This window comes from Carex rostrata, chromosome 5, assembly GCF_964058835.1.
Source record: "Carex rostrata chromosome 5, lpCarRost1.2, whole genome shotgun sequence".
NCBI classification, from domain to species: Eukaryota; Viridiplantae; Streptophyta; class Magnoliopsida; order Poales; family Cyperaceae; genus Carex; species Carex rostrata.
In genome coordinates this window covers 13060257-13078167 of record NC_135922.1, presented here as the reverse complement: position 1 = coordinate 13078167, position 17911 = coordinate 13060257, and the positions used below count along the sequence as shown (strand labels likewise).

General features: G+C 32.3%; 2 protein-coding genes across 4 annotated transcripts in view; both read left to right on the top strand.

Moving 5' to 3' along the window:
- The first annotated feature begins 132 nt into the window (after window positions 1–132).
- On the top strand, window positions 133–5285 carry LOC144553869 (disease resistance protein RGA2-like). The gene is made up of 4 exons (XM_078302062.1): window positions 133–1379; window positions 1412–4036; window positions 4823–4881; window positions 5156–5285. The coding sequence occupies exons 1-2, from the start codon at window positions 285–287 to the stop codon at window positions 4007–4009; spliced, it is 3693 nt and encodes a 1230-aa protein (XP_078158188.1). The 5' UTR covers window positions 133–284; the 3' UTR covers window positions 4010–4036; window positions 4823–4881; window positions 5156–5285.
- The window catches only part of LOC144554147 (uncharacterized), a 36706-nt gene continuing 23954 nt past the window's right edge, over window positions 5160–17911 (top strand). The window contains exons 1-6 of one of the 3 annotated variants that reach the window (XM_078302402.1): window positions 5160–5274; window positions 6435–6490; window positions 6937–7068; window positions 7264–7400; window positions 7970–8101; window positions 8265–8629. In XM_078302402.1, the coding sequence (XP_078158528.1) occupies window positions 5182–5274; window positions 6435–6490; window positions 6937–7068; window positions 7264–7400; window positions 7970–7989 (438 nt within the window). In that variant the 5' untranslated portion in view covers window positions 5160–5181 and the 3' untranslated portion in view covers window positions 7990–8101; window positions 8265–8629. Of the gene's footprint in view, window positions 5275–6041; window positions 6491–6936; window positions 7069–7263; window positions 7401–7969; window positions 8102–8264; window positions 8630–17911 lie in introns of those variants that run through there. The other 2 variants (XM_078302400.1, XM_078302401.1) reach the window with 2 other exon arrangements.

Below are 17911 nucleotides of genomic sequence, written 5' to 3'. Positions count from 1 at the left end.
TCCACTGGTGCGGCACTAACATTCAATGGTGGTTGCTGTTATTGATTGCTGCTTTACAACAACCACAACCACGCGGTAAGACGGTAACAATAGTCTTCTTTTGCATCTCACATTTCACAACGATCAGAAGAAACCAAACATGTTCTCTCTTGCATAGTAAATCTCTCATATTAAATCTGCAATTAACGTCCTACTCGTTCTCTCATAAACCATCCTACTCTCAAATTTCAGATAAAAATCAACGTACTCCTTGCCTGTTCAAGTACCTTTCAAATTAACCACCAATGGCAGATCTACTGCTGTCAGCTTTGATTCCAGTGGTTCTGAGGAAAGCGGCAAACTCACTGTTTCAGCGGATCGGGGAGATGTGGGGCATCAACGACCAACGCGAGAGGCTCCACAACATGCTTCTCGAAATCCAGGCTGTACTTCCTGATGCTGAAGAGCAAGGAAATTCTAACGCAGCCGTGAAATCTTGGCTTGAGAAGCTCCAATCGGCTGCTTATGATGCTGATGATCTGCTTGATGAATTTCGTTACGAGGAACTGCACCAGGATGCCGTGAGACGTGGCCATGAGGACGGCAATGTAAGTGGCTTCTTTTCCCTTAAAAATCCTGCTCTGCTTTGCTATAAGATGAGTGGGAAGTTGAAGAAAGTTGTGGGGAGGGTTGATGGTCTTGTTGTTCAGATGCGGAGTTTCGGTTTTGTCCATGGCCGGAGTCAACAAGTGGCCAATCGGATTAGAACTGATTCTCTTGTGGTTGAATCAAAAGTTGTGGGAAGGGACGAAGATAAAGAGAAGGTAGTGCAATTATTACTCAAATGGGGTGAAAGTGATGATCTCAACGTCGTTCCAATAGTTGGCATGGGTGGGCTCGGCAAGACCACTCTTGCTCAGTTGGTGTACAATGATCCAAGAGTGAAAGAATACTTCAACTTACCATTATGGGTTTGTGTTTCTAACGATTTTAATATTGGTCATCTTATTAAATCAATCATTGAATTAGTCGAGAAGAAATGCAAACTTCCTATTGACAACATGGAACTACTCCAAAGTAAATTACGCCAAGTTTTAAGTGGAAAGAGATATGTTCTTGTGCTAGATGATGTTTGGAATGAGAATGTCGATGAGTGGGAGCGGTTGAGAGCTATGCTAAACTGTGGTGACCCTGGGAGTGTTGTTATAGTTACCACAAGGAGCGGTAGAGTGGCTCAAATAATGGGTACGGTAGAGACTCAAAATTTGGGACGCTTAGGTGAGGAGGATTCGTGGAGCTTGTTTCACAAAAGGGCATTTAGCAAGGGGGTAAAGGAGTGCCAAGAGCTGGTTGAGATTGGTAGAAAGATGGTTCAGAATTGTCGGGGATTACCACTGTCCATAAAACACTGGGTAGTTTAATGAGTTTCAAGTTTGACATGCGAGAGTGGTTGGCAGTACTCGAAGAAAGCAAGATATGGAAACAAAGTCCTGCTAATGATGGGGTTTTGTTGGTATTGAAGCTAAGTTATGACCACTTGCCTTCATACATGAAACAATGTTTTGCTTACTGTGCAGTGTACCCCAAGGATTATGAGATGGACAAGGAGAAGCTCATCCAATTTTGGATGGCACATGGATTTATTCCATCTGATGACTCGCCTAGCCTTCAAATGAAAGGCAACTATATCTTTAATGAGTTGGCTTCGAAGTCATTTTTTCAGGATATTAGGCATGTCAAAAGAAACGAATATGGATTTGAAACGAGAGAAACATACAGTTGGGAAACCAAGTTCAAAATGCATGATCTGATGCACGACCTTGCTCAAACCATCATGGGTGCCCAATGCCGCTCCAAATCAGAATTACCAGCACAACTTAATCAGCCAATGATTAATGTCCATCATATTTCAGTGAGGACTCTTCCCATAGATATTAACAAAGTGATTGATTGCTTCCCTTCTATCCGGAGTCTCATTTCATCCCGTCATTATTATGGTTCTAACTATGTCAAAAAAACTGGATTTCGAAGATCGAACTCTCTGCGTATATTAGAATTACATGTACAACCTAATTGGAAAACTATCTTTACACCCGAAAAAATGAAACACTTGAGATATCTGGAGTTTTCGAACAAAAAAATTACATCATTGCCTGAAGCGATAAGCACCCTCTATCTCTTGCAAACCCTAAGGCTCTTCGCTTGTTATGAACTTGAGCAGTTACCAGAAGGTATGCAATATATGAGTAGCCTTCGGCATCTCTATATTGAAACCTGTTATAATTTAAGAAGCATGCCAGAAGGTTTAGGACAGCTAAAATGCTTGCAAATACTAACAACCTACATTATAGGCACCGATGCTGGTAATGGTATTAGGGAGCTGAATAACTTGAATAATATCCATGGCCAATTGCATCTGTACAATATAGGGAAAATTAAGAATATTGTAGATGTAACTGAAGCAAATTTGATAGCTAAACAAAATCTGGATGATCTGGCATTATGCTGGGGAATGCCAAAGTATCATCAAAGAGTTGATTCCAATTTACCAAATTCAAATGCTCCGGAGGTGATGCACTGCGATCATTTTGAAGTGTTGGATGCTCTTAAACCTTGCAACAAGTTAAAGGTTTTGAAAATCGAAGAATATAGAGGTGATAAGCTTCCAATTTGGATGACAGAGTACCAGATGCTAGAAAATCTAATTGAGTTGTATATAATTGAATGTAGAGAGTGCACGGAAATACCACCAGTAGAAAAGCTACCTTCTCTTCAAATTCTCAAGTTAAAAGATCTGGATAACTTGAGGCATCTTTGTAAAAGTGCATCCACTAGTGTCGAAGGTGATGAAGATGACCAAGTAACTTTTCCATCATTAAAAATCATGGAATTGATTGGAATGCCCGAGTTGTGCAGCTGGTGTGAAGGTGAAGTTGGCAACGAGTCATCATTGATTTTTCCTGAGCTAAAAACACTAGAAGTCATCTACTGCCCTAAGCTGGCTGCAATGCCAATTGTACGTTCACTCATGAGCATGTCTGTTAAAGGAAACAAAAACTTGTCATGCTTTGCAAAAGGGTTAACTTCATTGCATGAGCTCTCACTTGAGAGCCATGGTGAAAAGGAATCTCTTTCTTTTCAACCTTGGGAGTCTCTCAATAAGTTAACTTTGGCAAAATACAACAGTATTTTACCTGTAGTTACAAAGGAGGGAGAGGTGATTACAACTCCAACAAAATGTCGAACTCTCTTTTTGTATGAAATGACAAACATTCCATCAAATACTTCCTTATGGTTCTGGAAGTGTTTTACATGTCTTGATGATCTGAGCATTTCGAGATGTGACAATCTTATTTATTGGCCAGTGGAAGTCCTCAGAAGTTTGAACTGCCTAACACATATTAGTGTGATTTCTTGCCCAAAATTTCTTGGATCACAACAGGAGTCACCAGTTGGGAGTTCAATCACCGAAGTGCTATTACCGTTACTTAGCAGTCTATGTATCTGGTACTGTCCAAAGCTGCTCGAAATTCCCAATTGCTCAACATCTATTGAAGTATTGTATATTAAGGAATGTCCAGAACTGCAAAGCTTACCAGAATGGTTGGGAAGCATGATTGCTCTCACAACGTTAGGTGTTTTCGAATGTGAAAGTTTGAACTCCTTACCACGGAGCATAGGAGGCCTTGCTAGTCTAAAAACGCTCGTCATTGATGGTTGCCCCAGCTTGGCATATCTTCCAGAAGGAATGGAAGGGCTTAAAGCACTTAAGCGACTTTATATTGAAAACTGCCCAATGATAAGGGTTCTTCCTGGAGGTTTGTTACAGCAACTAAAGAACCTCAATGAACTATGGATCGAAGGTTGTCCCCACCTGGAGAGGCATTTCCGAAAGTTTGGAAAGTATCGGCGCCTAATTTCTGAGATTCAGATCACAAAATTTGGAGAAGAAAGAAGATTCAACATATTAAAGGATCTCGCACTGTCATTTGCACCAAGCAAAATCACTTGCTTTTCAGCACGATCCTAAACCAATATATCATAATTACCATATGAGGTATACTAGTTCCAAACTATATCATTTTAAATTATTTTTTAAATGTTTTTTTTTGCACTTACAAAGGGCAATCATGTAGCATAAGTAATTATACATGTAGAACAAAGTAGGCTTACAAAGTAATACTACACGCATATTAACTGTTACAAACATTGTTCAACAGGAGAGTATACCCAGTGTTGCTCGAGTGGTACTTATCAGTGCGGCTCTTTTTTTCCTTTCTATTGTACTTGATGAAGTCAAAGAGACAAAAGTGATGCATTGTGGTCCCTTAAAACATAAAATATAAGAATGAGCACGAGCAATGCAATAGACAATAAACTTAGCATTCTATTTTGTTGCTTTTTTGTTGCTGATTTGCATCTTTGTTTATCCAATATCCCCACAAAAACTTATCATTCTATTTTCTATCCCCCTTTTAGTTATTTAACCTTTTATTTAGTTTTTTCATAATTGAATTGACAAATATATATTTTTTTTATTTTTAACCTCCTCTCCCACAACAGCATGTTGTATCCATGACTCTGCACATCCCCTGTGTATTCATGTTACTTTTCATGTATAGCGAAAGAGAGTGGCAAGGGGTTTCTTGCTGTTGTTCCTGTATAACAAAACAATCAATTGACCACCTTTTACCCTTTTTGCCCTTATGTTCATAACATTTGGAAATTGCTTCTGGATTTTGACAAATGCTCGATGATTTTTTCAAATGAGAATAAATAAAGAATGCATATTTCAGATGTATATCGCAGACTTTTAACAATTGATCTATTCAATTGTATTCAGTGTCATTCTTTGGACGGACCATTCGATTGGAAAGGAACAAAGCGTTCTTCAACCAAAAGGTACCAAAATATGTTGTGAAATCATTAGCTTGTCTATATCACTAATTTATTTTTGGGTGGATGGTTAATTTATATATGAAAATCCCAACTTCTAAAAATACAACATGTACATGGGGTCTGATTTTGTAGGATTACTCAAAACTGACTGGTACAGCCATGGGTTCATAGACCTCAATAGATATGGTTGCCTAATTTTGTTTCCTCTTCTTTCTTTTAAGCTTTTACTCTTATTATTCTCTTTATAATTAAACCCTAACTTGAGTTCTTGTACTAGGTTTCCCTATTTGTACACCAACTATTATGAATTTCTCGATAGCATCACCAAGTCAGAGTTGGCTCATGATGTGGCATCTGGTGGGCTTGACTTCCTTGCCCCAATCCAGATGTAAAAAGGTTAATTTTCTTCTCAGTAAATCAGGAATTTGTTCAAACTTCTAATAAAAGCAATGATCATTATGTTGCATTAGATGACAATAATTATCAAAGTTGAATTGATTGATAGAATGAAAATTTGAATTCTTGTCAGATTAATTTGATTTATGTAATTTTGTTTATTAATTTGATAATATTTACTTGGGCAGCGTATAACTGCATTTCCTTATTAATCCTTCAATGCATTAATTTATATGTGCAATACCTCAAAATGAGAAAAAGACAAAATTTAATACATGGAGCCTATTTGTATGTCGATGCTCAAAATTAACTGGATGGTACCACAATCCTAGACAATAATACCTGATTGCATGGTGTACCGAATTTTTTATTAATATTCAAATTTTATATTAAATTAAAAAAAATATCCGAATCGGTTGTTGTTTTCGAAATCTACCCATTCCGGAAAATATTTTTCCGGAATTAAACTCTAAATCCGGAAAAAAATTTCCGGAAACTCGGTTCTAACTCCGGAAAAAAAATTTCCGGATTTAGGATTTTTTTTTTTTTTTGCTAAATCCGGAAAAATTTTTTACGGCCGTAAAAAATCCGGCATGAAAAATGTTGATCCGGATTATTTGTAGCAGTCTTTCGAATAAATCAAATTATATAGTATTCCATCTATTTTTTAAAAAATATATTAAATATTTGTAATACTTCAATAGAAAAAAAAAATAAATTATAAATAAAAACTGAAAAAAAAAAAAATTTCCTAAAAAAAAAAATAAAAAAATAACTAAATCCGGAAAATTTTAGCAAAAAAAAAAGAAAAAAAATCCTAAATCCGGAAATTTTTTTTCCGGAGTTAGAACCGAGTTTCCGGAAATTTTTTTTCCGGATTTAGAGTTTAATTCTGGAAATTTTTTTTCCGGAATGGGTAGATTTCAAAAACAACAACCGATTCGGATATTTTTTAAAATTTAATATAAAATTTGGATATTAATAAAAAATTCGGCATGGTGTATGTTTCCTTTTTGTTTTTTTTCTTTGACTATTTTGCCCTTAACCTTTGTATTTTGAACCCTAACTCTAGCGCTTGTACCAGTTTTCTCTATGAGGACATGGGCAGCTCTTTGATTGACAATTATGAATTTTTGGTAAGCAAACTAACTTTACAACAGGTTGATGACAGAACATATGGTGGGCCCGACCACTGCACCCCAATTCAGGAGCAAAGGTGATTATTTTTTTCTCAAAGGTGATTATTTTTTTCTCAGTAAATAATCAAGTTAGTTTAGGGAAATCTATGATTATTGTTACGAACCCCACTGATATAACATGATTTGCAATATGATATAGCGTACACAAGCAATAATCTGATATAACATACACCAGATTCCATTGAATTAATGATTATTTATATATGGAATACTCCAAAATGAGAAAAACAAGGAATTAGGTAATGCAATCGTGTAGGTAGTTAACTGGTACGATACCCTGTGGGCCAACACATCTCGAAATTTTAATACATGGAGCCTGGTGGTCTATAAATGCTTGATATTAATTAGAAAGTACTCCAACCCTATACCACAATGCCTTGTTGTTTGGTGTATGTTTTATTTTTTCTTTCTTTGACTATTTTGCCCTTAACCTCCATATGATGAACTGCAAGTCTTGTACCAGTTTTCTCCACGAGGACAAGGGTAGCTCCCTTCCCGGATATTATGAGCTTTTGGAAAGCAATGAATCTTTACAACAGGTTGAGGACGTGGCATATGGTGGGTTCGACCATGGCATTCCAATTCAAAATCAAAGGTGATTATTTTTTCTGAGTAAATTTAGAGTTCTAATTAGAGAAACAGTGGTTATTTATGCATAATATAAATCAATTATACCCCTCCTTGCATATTGTAATTTTTTTTTTCTCTGAATTAACAAATGCTATTTACAGAATGAAGGATTTACTATCTTATTGCAATTTACAAACTTACTTTTGACTCGAAAATTTAGTTTGGCGATAAAGGTAGAGGGGGAACACAAATGTAAGAGGAGTTTGCAGAATTCTTCGCATCATTTGAAGCTGAAGGCTCATACAATCTTGTGGCGGCACATGGGGCACAAACGAACATGCATGAATTGGACAAGAGGTATGAGAAATATCTTTTTCTCTTCAATAAAAAAAATGTTCTCTCTGAATATTTTCCAAAATTCTTTTCTCAAAAAGTCATTTTCAAAATTACTACAACACTTCTTTTTCTTTAACTGTAGATTTACATATTCATGACTTCTTTGTAATCATTCACATTTTTTAGAATGAACTTATGCTATTTGCAAACAAAAGATGTTATCTTGTATTTCAAATTTTTAATAGACACTGGTATTTACCAAAATCATAATTCTTGTTAGAACAATTGTATTCATATAAGAAAATTAAGAAAAATTAAGTTGCCAGGATCCACTAGATTAGCTTACACTTCTACCTGATGATTCCTATTGATCCTCCATTGTAGTAAACTAGTAATTTATATAGGAAATGCCCTACAATTAGAAAAAAAAAAAAAAAAAAAAAATGAACTTGGTGACAGAGTTGTTTAGGTACTTAAATGTACAGCACCATAGATACCTGTCACTTGGTGTGTGTTTTTGTTTCTTTTATTTTGACTATTTTGCCCTTATCCTCTGTATCTCTAAATTCTAATTCTAGTTCTTGTACCAGGAATTCTTATAAGTACATGAGCAGCTCCCCTACTGACTATTATGGAATTCTCAAAAGCAATTCCATTTTACAAAAGGTCGACAACGTGGCAAATTATGGACTCGACTACTGCACGGCAAATAAGAGGGAAAGGTGCTTAGCTTCTTCTTAGAACTACAAGTTTACTAATTTTATGAAAACACAATGATTTCATGACCACTAACGAATAATCATAGGATAAACAAAGCCTATTTGCAAAATGAATATTTATTATCGGGTGATTATTCACATACTTATTTTGGTTCTGAAATTTAAGTTAGTTATGAAGATAGAGGATGAAAATGAGTGGAAGAGAAGTTTTGGAGAACTGGTAGCGTTATGTCAGGTCGAAGACCAGTACTAATGTGTGTTGTCAGGTGGGCATATAATAGACTGCGTCTCCATCTCTTAGTTGTTATATTAGGAACTTTTTGTTTTGTTTCTTCTTTGTTGATTTTTGCAGTTTTTGTGTGAACTTTGTGAACAACATTTATTACAATTAGTTTAAAACTTCTTGTTAATTACTAATTTATTTCAATTTTCTACAACTTTGAATTAGTCAATGCAATTGACTGGTCAAACTCAATTTTAATGTTGCTAATTGAGACCCTTTCATTTATTGGGGCAATGACCGTTTTATGAGAAGCAAATTTAATTGATTTAATAATTTTCTTTAAAGCCTGAATGAGAAACAAACCATTTCTATATATACTAGTGATGGTGACAGAGGTGCAGAGCAAAGCATGGATGTGTCAATGCAATTAATAACTGAAAGAACCTTGTTCAGGGATCGCTTTAACTCAATTCAACTAAATTCACGCAATAATTTAAAACAATTATGCAATTTAATCAAATCTCAGACACTAGTGGAAAAACATGAATCAGGATCGGCCTATTTGGATCGGTTATATGAAACAACTGATACTAATACCTATCTGGATCGGTTTTCTGAACAAAACCGATCCTAAAAACTAGTTAGATCGGGTTTTTTAGTCAACCGATCATAATTTGTGAACTATCCGGATCGGTTTTTTATAAAACCGATCCTGATAGTATCAGGATCAGTTGTTCTAAAATACCGATCCTAATAGTTAAACTATTAGGATCGGTTGTTTAGAACAACTGATCCTGATACAATTTTTTTTTTCAAAATTGGTTCTGTAAAAAAAAAAAAAAAAAAAAAAAAAAATCAGGGTCGGTTTTTTATAAAGAACCGATCCTGATACTATTAGGATCGGTTTTTTATAAAAAACCGACCCTGATTTTTTTTTTTTTTTTTTTTTTTTTTTTTTTACAGAACCAATTTTGAAAAAATAAAATTGTATCAGGATCGGTTTTATTGATAAAAACCGATCCTGATAGTATCTGGATCGGTTTTTAGCAATAAAACCGATCCAGATAGTTTTTTTCTTTTATTTGGAAAATCTTTTCATATGGTTATGTTTAAATAAATATAAAAAATTACATATTAGAAATATAAGTTAATTATTTAATAGAAATTTTATTTAATTTTCAAATTCTACTTAAATAATATTAAGATCCAACGTAAACTATTTACGGCCGTGCGATGTTGCTATATTGTTTTGCTTTGATGAACTAGTAAATGAATCCCGAATTGTATCAAATTTTATAATGGTGAAATTAATATGACATTCTTTCATTTTAACGGTTCCGATCGACCAAATGCTAATGTTCATATTCGTTCCTTCACAACCCCACACAACAAGGATTCAAGTCCTATGTATATTATTATATGGCACAAGTCATTGATGCATCATGCATGATTGTATAAAAAAATTCAATAGTCAAAATGACTTCAAAATGAAATATCAATGTCAAATAATTAATTATATTATCACATAAATTTTAATAATATAAATTACATTAATTTTCATCAAAATTACATTAATGAAATGTCAATGTCAAATAGTACCTATCTCCTGTTTAATATTATTTAAGTAGAATTTGAAAATTAAATAAAATTTTTATTAAATAATTAACTTATATTTCTAATATGTAATTTTTTATATTTATTTAAACATAACCATATGAAAAGAGTTTCCAAATAAAAGAAAAAAAACTATCTGGATCGGTTTTATTGCTAAAAACCGATCCAGATACTATCAGGATCGGTTTTTAGCAATAAAACCGATCCAGATACTATCAGGATCGGTTTTTAGCAATAAAACCGATCCTGATACAATTTTTTTTTTCAAAATTGATCCTGGAAAAAAAAAAAAAAAAAAAAAAAAAAAAAAAAAAAAATCAGGGTCGGTTTTTTATAAAAAACCGATCCTGATTTTTTTTTTTTTTTTTTTTTTTTTACAGAATCAATTTTGAAAAAAAAAAATTGTATCAGGATCGGTTTTATTGCTAAAAACCGATCCTGATAGTATCTGGATCGGTTTTATTGCTAAAAACCGATCCTGATAGTTTTTTTCTTTTATTTGGAAAATCTTTTCATATGGTTATGTTTAAATAAATTCAATAGTCAAAATGAGTTCAAAATGAAATATCAATGTCAAATAATTAATTATATTATCACATAAATTTTAATAATATAAATTACATTAATTTTCATCAAAATTACATTAATGAAATGTCAATGTCAAATAGTACCTATCTCCTGTTTAATATTATTTAAGTAGAATTTGAAAATTAAATAAAATTTCTATTAAATAATTAACTTATATTTCTAATATGTAATTTTTTATATTTATTTAAACATAACCATATGAAAAGAGTTTCCAAATAAAAGAAAAAAACTATCTGGATCGATTTTATTGCTAAAAACCGATCCAGATACTATCAGGATCGGTTTTTAGCAATAAAACCGATCCTGATACAATTTTTTTTTTTCAAAATTGATTCTGTAAAAAATAAAAAAATAAAAAAATAAAAATCAGGGTCGGTTTTTTATAAAAAACCGATCCTGATACTATTAGGATCGGTTTTTTATAAAAAACCGACCCTGATTTTTTTTTTTTTTTTTTTTTTTTTTTTTTTTTTTTTTTTACAGAATCAATTTTGAAAAAAAAAATTTGTATCAAGATCGGTTTTTTATAATAAAAAACCGATCCTGATACTATTTTTATACAAAAAAATTAGTATCAGGATCGGTTTTTTTATTATAAAACCGATCCTGATACTATTAGGATCGGTTCTTTATAAACAACCGATCCTAATGATAATTCCTATATAACCAGCTTAGCTAGGGTTCTTCTTATTTTCATTTCGCGCCTCTCATTTTCAATTTAGCATCTCTGTCTCTGTCGCCGTATCTTCCTCTCAAATCCTCAGTACTCTGTCTCTCTCTCTTTGTCTCCGTCTCTCCCTCTCCTCCGTGTCTCTCTCTCTCTTTCTCTCCGTCTCTTCCTCTCAAATCCGAGCCTCTCGCACCTCCGACTCAATTGTGCCAGTTTTTAATTTGTTTTATTGTTTCAAAAATTAATTAATGGTGTTTGTATATTGTTTTACAGTTTTGAGGACATCTCTCTCAAGTTACTTAATCATTCGGCCGATCAACTATCATGGTATTAGCTTTATCTAATTTTCTCATTATTATACTTTTAAAACACATTTTTTTGTATTTTTTATTGAAAAATGTTTTTCCATCTAATTGTTACCTTTGTTTTTGTTTTTAGGGTCTTTTTTAATCTCAAGTGATGTGATTGCAAAAGAGGTAATTATTGATTTTTTTATTGTTGTGCTTTACATTAATTGCATAAATGTGTATATTGTATAAATGTGTGTTAATTGAAGAAATAGCCCAATTAGTCAATTGTATGTTTGTTAATTAATTTTTTTTTGGATTTAAATTTCTTGTTATAACATGTAATGCTTCACAAAACTTTTTATGAAGTACATGAATTTTTTGTAATAGTTTAAGATGTGTATGATAATTAATTTATAATGTGTATATGATATTTAATTGATTATTGCTTCTTACTGTGCAACAAAAAAAAATTTAGGATGCTGGCCAACAAAATATATATGGAAGCTGGTCAAATAAATAAAAATATTTTTTTTAGCTTCAATAAAACATCAGGATCGGTTATTTTAAACAACCGATCCAGATTACTACTATTAGGATCGGTTGTTTAAAATAACCGATCCTAATTCTAAAAAAAAAAAAAAAAAAAAAAACTTTTAGGATCGGTTTTTAAATAAAAACCGATCCTAAAAGTTTTTTTTTTTTTTTTTGGAATTATGATCTGAAATACAATCAAGATCGGTTTTAATATAAAACCGATCTTGATAGTACGTATCAGGATCGGTTGTTATGTAATTTAAAAAAAAAATTCGAAAATATTATCAAGATCGGTTCTTATATAAAAACCGATCTTGATAGTACGTATCGGGATCGGTTCTTAGTCAAAAACCGATCTAGATAACAACTATTAAGATCGGTTTTATTAAAAAACCGATCCTAATAGTTTCTATTTGGATCGGTTCTTGAAAAATATAAAACCGATCCTGATAGTATCAGTATCGCCTTCATCAGGATCGGTTGGATTCCGATACTGATATGTGTATATAACCGATCCTGATTCCTGTTTTTCCACTAGTCGACTAAAAACAACAATGACGGAAGCCGTGAAATTAAAATGATGAACTCAACAAATTGACAATCTATTTCCTGATCCGAGTCATTACAATTACTTTCTTTTTATAGGTGATTGTATACGAAAAAAGAACTACTAAAATCTACCGTGTAGATTACTAAAATGAATTACAGAAGAAAATCTGGACATCCACGTCAGCTCTTAAGCTGTTCTATCTAACTAACTATTCAACTGACTCGCTCCATTCTTTTCCAGTCCTGACGATGTGGGACCTGCGCTGCAGCGATTCATCTCTCTAACGGCTCAAGTGATCAGCAATTTAAATGAGGGGCCCAGCATGCCCTCTCTTCCTTTCTTCTCCAAACCGTTCGTTGACTTGTCAAAATCAACTACGGCCATCCCCAAATTGAGCTGAGATTATGACGTAGTAGCACTAATTGATTGGTTAAAATGAAAATTTCATGCCCATTTCCTTCTGAAAAGAATGACAAAAGATGGAATTTGTAGGAAAGGAACAAAAGCTCTTCTTCTCTCCCCATTTTTCTGCCTCGCTGGGAAGTCAGTTTACCACAGCAACTGAGCCCATATGATATGAGGCCCACTTATCTATAAAACAGCCCATCTTTCTACCTCAGTTTCATATTTGACTGGGTCAACATCGATCCAAGTTACCCTTAAAACATCTCCATTCCTGTAATTACAAAACATTTATCTGCCACATCACATCACATCAGTAATTTATTATTTTTCATCATTTAATTTCAATATATTTTCATCCCTTCAAATTTTAGTTTTTCTGAAGTGCAAAAAAAAAAAAAAAAATCAGTTTTCAAAATTAACAAAAAGATCTTTAGCAATTGCAAGAATTTAGATGTTCATCCGACTCGCAAAAATAATTGTCAAAGATTTATGTAATACTTTTAAAAAAATTATAAATTTAGCAAGATATCTAAAGTAGCAAGTGCTTCACATCTCGACAATAGAAATTATATGTGGCGCATCAACTGTTGCAATTCCTCACTTGTTAATTCCATGGCTGACATTATGAAGTTGAAATAGAACAAAATCAGATTTGTTCCCTTGATTTCTTTAAAAAAAAAGGACTAGTCCTTAGAACACAAAATATTTTAAAACAATAGAAGCGCGGATATATCAGATCAGTCTACTTCGTTTTTTTTTATATATAATTAACTTTATTTTTTCTTTGACCATGCGAGTTGGAAATAAACCCAACAAATTAAGGATTGGATTTTATAGTTTTTATTCCTTTATGTTATATTGAATTTTATTTTATTAAACCTTATATTCTATGCCGAAATCTTTGTATTTACGATTATATGAAAATCCAACAAGAATTATCAAATGGTAATTCGAAAATTTCAAAATATACATACAAAAATTATTGTACATATCCCTTTGTTTGATAAGTTTTGTAGTGTAGGTCGTCACGAGATGTTGTAGTGTATTTTTTTTTGTTTGATAATTATTATTCGATATTTATTGCTTTATTATTTTATTTATTATATTATTATTTTGAATTTTTCCTTAAAAGTTCTGAATTATTCGCCAAATAATTAATTTTTCCCAGTACGAGTAAAAGCAGGAAGGGACAAGTCCTTAATTATGAAACTAGTTACATACATTAGGATATCATAATTATAATGATTAGCTAACAATTACAGCATAATTTGGAGAAACGATATAGTTATTTTTGATGGAACAAAAAACAAGATTTTTGGTAAAGCCAAAGAAACCAATATGACTTGAACAACCCAGGGATTAATGTAATTTATTTTATTTTTTATAGGGTAGTTCTAGTTCTACTATCCTTATTAATAGAATTTATTGTTATATCTGAAAAATAATATCATGTACAAGAAATTAACAAAAAGTTTTTCATATTTTTATCACAAAAACAAACAGGCCTAACAGTTGGATGCCTCAGAATTCAGGCCTAATTAAAGTTCATTCATTTTTTGAAAAAATGGATAAACATGTACACTATACATGCATTCTAAAGCTCACAAAAGTAATTATGACTTTTGTGTTTTCTTGTAAATATTTTAGAGGGTAACAATGATCTTATGATCATCACATTTTGAGTCAAGAGATATCAATTATTGCATGTGTAGAGTTTATAGTCATACGAAATTCATGTCTCTTGATTAGGTGACAAATTAAATTGATATATATGATCAAATTAATACCTGACTAGTATTTCTATATAAATCTACCATGACCATAGCTTTTACATTTTAATCAAGTATTACAATACATTAGGTTATATGTTTCTCAGTAGTTTTGTTAATTACTTGAATAATTAATAAAATTAAGTATGTAAATCAGATATACATATTGACCAGTTAATATTTGAGAAAACCATTAAATGTACAAGAAAACAATTGGATTCATTGTATTCACATAATCTTTGTTATTCTAAAGCCTAGTAAGAACATGTGACGGTGAAGTTGTAAGAAAGAGGTGTTGGCTTGTAAAGAAGACTAATGACAAAAAGGTACGAGGGCACATTGTTTTCAGGAAAAACAAAATGAAATGAAGAAATCCACTAAAAATAAGATTATACATCATGTAAATAAAGAGAAAATAAGGAAGCATATCAACTTGCATATTAAAATAACCCATGTCAATCAATTCATCTCCTGACTAGCAACACTTTACATGTTTGTTACAACCCACAAAAACATGGATCGTGTCTCAACAGGACCAATATGACTTTGACAACCCATAAGTCAATTTAACAATTTTTTTTTTTTTTTTTTAGTTTAAGAGGGAAGTCTCAATGGCATTATCTTTACAATATACAACTGATAGTTTAATTTAAGTTTTAACTTTTAGCTTACAAAACCATTTAATGATTTAGGAAATGATAATACTTTTGGTTTAATGATAAAAGACAATCAATCAATTGGCAAAATGCGAGATTCTAAGATCAAAACTTAAATAAGTTTTTTTGTTTGTCAAATGGCTTAGAAAAAAGGTCTTTGAACCATAACAATATCATTAAATTTGGTATATATTATGAAGAAAATAATTTAGACCAGCCAAACATATCCTTTAGTCTGCATTTGCAAAGAATTAAGAAAAAAAATGTCCACAAACAAAAAATTTACCTTTCTACAAAATGTTTTCACTTGTTCCCCCAGTTCCTGAGAAGTCCAAGGAACATCAATAATAAAGAATAAATATGTCATCGACCAATGCATTGCCACATGGTCGCCAAGCCCCAGACATCAGCAATTGCACACTACTAGAATTTCCGTTTTTTTCAAGGGTAGCATCTGTATTTTCAAGGGTAAGAAGGGCCCTTGGAAATGAAATTGAGTTTGCTGACACATTTAACTATTTTCAAGGGTAGGCCATTGGAAATAGTAGCGCATGGAAATCCCTGATGCCAACCCTTGAAAATGCTTGCTATCCACCCTTGGAAATACTTTTGCATGACCCATGACCCGCTAAACAGAACGAATACTATATTTTATTGAGAGCCCATATTATTTTCAAGGGACTACCCTTGAAAATGTTTTGGTAAGTCTGTTTATACTATTTTATAGTGAGGCTCATGGAAATGCTGGAGCACAATACCCTTGAAAATACTTTGTTGATTCAGTTTATATTATTTTATGCTGAGGCCCATGAAAATGCTGGAGCACACCCTTGGAAATGTTTTCTTGATTCAGTTTACATTATTTTATAGTTGGACATAATATTTCCAAGAGACTACCCTTGAAAATGTTTAGCTCCTAGAGACAGAAACATTTTTGTTTATTTGAGATGCCCCTTTGAATGATGAAAATAATAAATCACAACAATAAAACTAGTACAATAAACACCCACAATTCCAATTAATAATACTAAATTATATAAAAAGATTACTAAATAACACGATAATAATATCATATTATCCAAGTATCATATTTACAAAATCAAAGTACCTCATTATTCAACACACAATTTCATGTATCTATGATCAGAAAAAATCCACCTACAATTTTTCTCAAAACAATAAAAAGTGTAAAAAAATCCACTACAATTTTTCTTCGTAATCTGATCATTTGTTCATTTCCTTGTATGCTTCCATCTCCAATTACTAGACTAAGAGGCAAAAAAAAAAAAAAAAAGCAATGTCAGCTCTCTCTCTTTTTTGAATAAAATGAGGTCATGGATAAGATAAGTTATTTCACCATGTACAAGATAATAAGAAGAAGACTTAAATTAGTAAGACACTAGTTTACCTTCTTTGGAAATGGTCAAATCTACAAAATTTCATACAAGTAATTCAATTGATTTTGCACAATTCTCCTTTCAAAATGACAAAATCTGTTTGTTGGTAAACTGCAGTTCTCTATTCTGACAGTCTGATTTGTGATTTTTGCTGAGAGCAATTGGCTGGGCCAAATTTGGAGTTTTTTATATGGAAATGACCATCAATACTTGAACTTTATGCCTAATTAATTTCAGAATGTTTATGGCTCAGGGACTATGATGAACAGGTGGTTTTCTAACTGACAAATTTCAGGCTGGTAGCAATTTTTCTGAACCAGTCCCAATTTCAAAAGATGAACTTCTAAAATCGATCATAAATCACAGAAAATTCCAAATCAAGAAATTCATTTTTCAATATATTCATATGAATGTCCTCCACATGTAGATGTAGCAGTTTGAACATATTTGAATTAGAGCTATGCTTTTCTATTTGTTTAGTGCATAGTGACTTGTAAATAACCAATGAGACAGTACTGGTACTGGCTCCTTAGTTGTCTCTCCTTTTATATCTTTATTTGTGCAAATGGCAAGTTTGAGATTCTGTTCTATACCAAAATTTTCTTCCTTGTCAAAAGTAAAATAATAAAAAAGAATATATAATAAAATAAACTTGTCTTGTGTTTCTCTTCAAGTTTCTCAGATGAATCAAATGACAGCTGATCTGTCAAATGGACCAAGGATAATTTGTGATAAAGTGAAAATGACCAACTTGTCCTTGAGGCATCCTCTTGCAGGTAGTAACAAGAGCCTCGCTAAAACTCCTCTAGCTGAGACTTCATAACAGCATTCATTTTGGTTTCTTGTGATGAATGTATAATATCTACTAAGTTCAGTAATCTCTCCATATCCTATATAAATTCAATTCAAAGCATTACAGTAATATTCATGGCAACTTCCAGTTTCTTCCTTAACCCTTCTTTGCAAATATTAAAAAAGATGGCGGACCATTTGATAATCTAGGCACCATTTGCAAAACTGTAATTTACATATTTTACTTGGTAGGCAGGGTAATTAAATATATTACAAGTACTGGCAAGGTATATCCTATTTGAAAGAGAAACCCCTATTTCTTCTC

What these genes read in the sequence shown, in the direction of transcription:
- LOC144553869 (XM_078302062.1), top strand. Translation starts at nt 285, where the DNA reads ATGGCAGATCTACTGCTGTCAGCTTTGATTCCAGTGGTTCTGAGGAAA. An exon ending in GTCGGGGATTACCACTGTCC is followed by an intron (nt 1,380 to 1,411) that starts ATAAAACACTGG and finishes ATGAGTTTCAAG; the next exon opens with TTTGACATGCGAGAGTGGTT.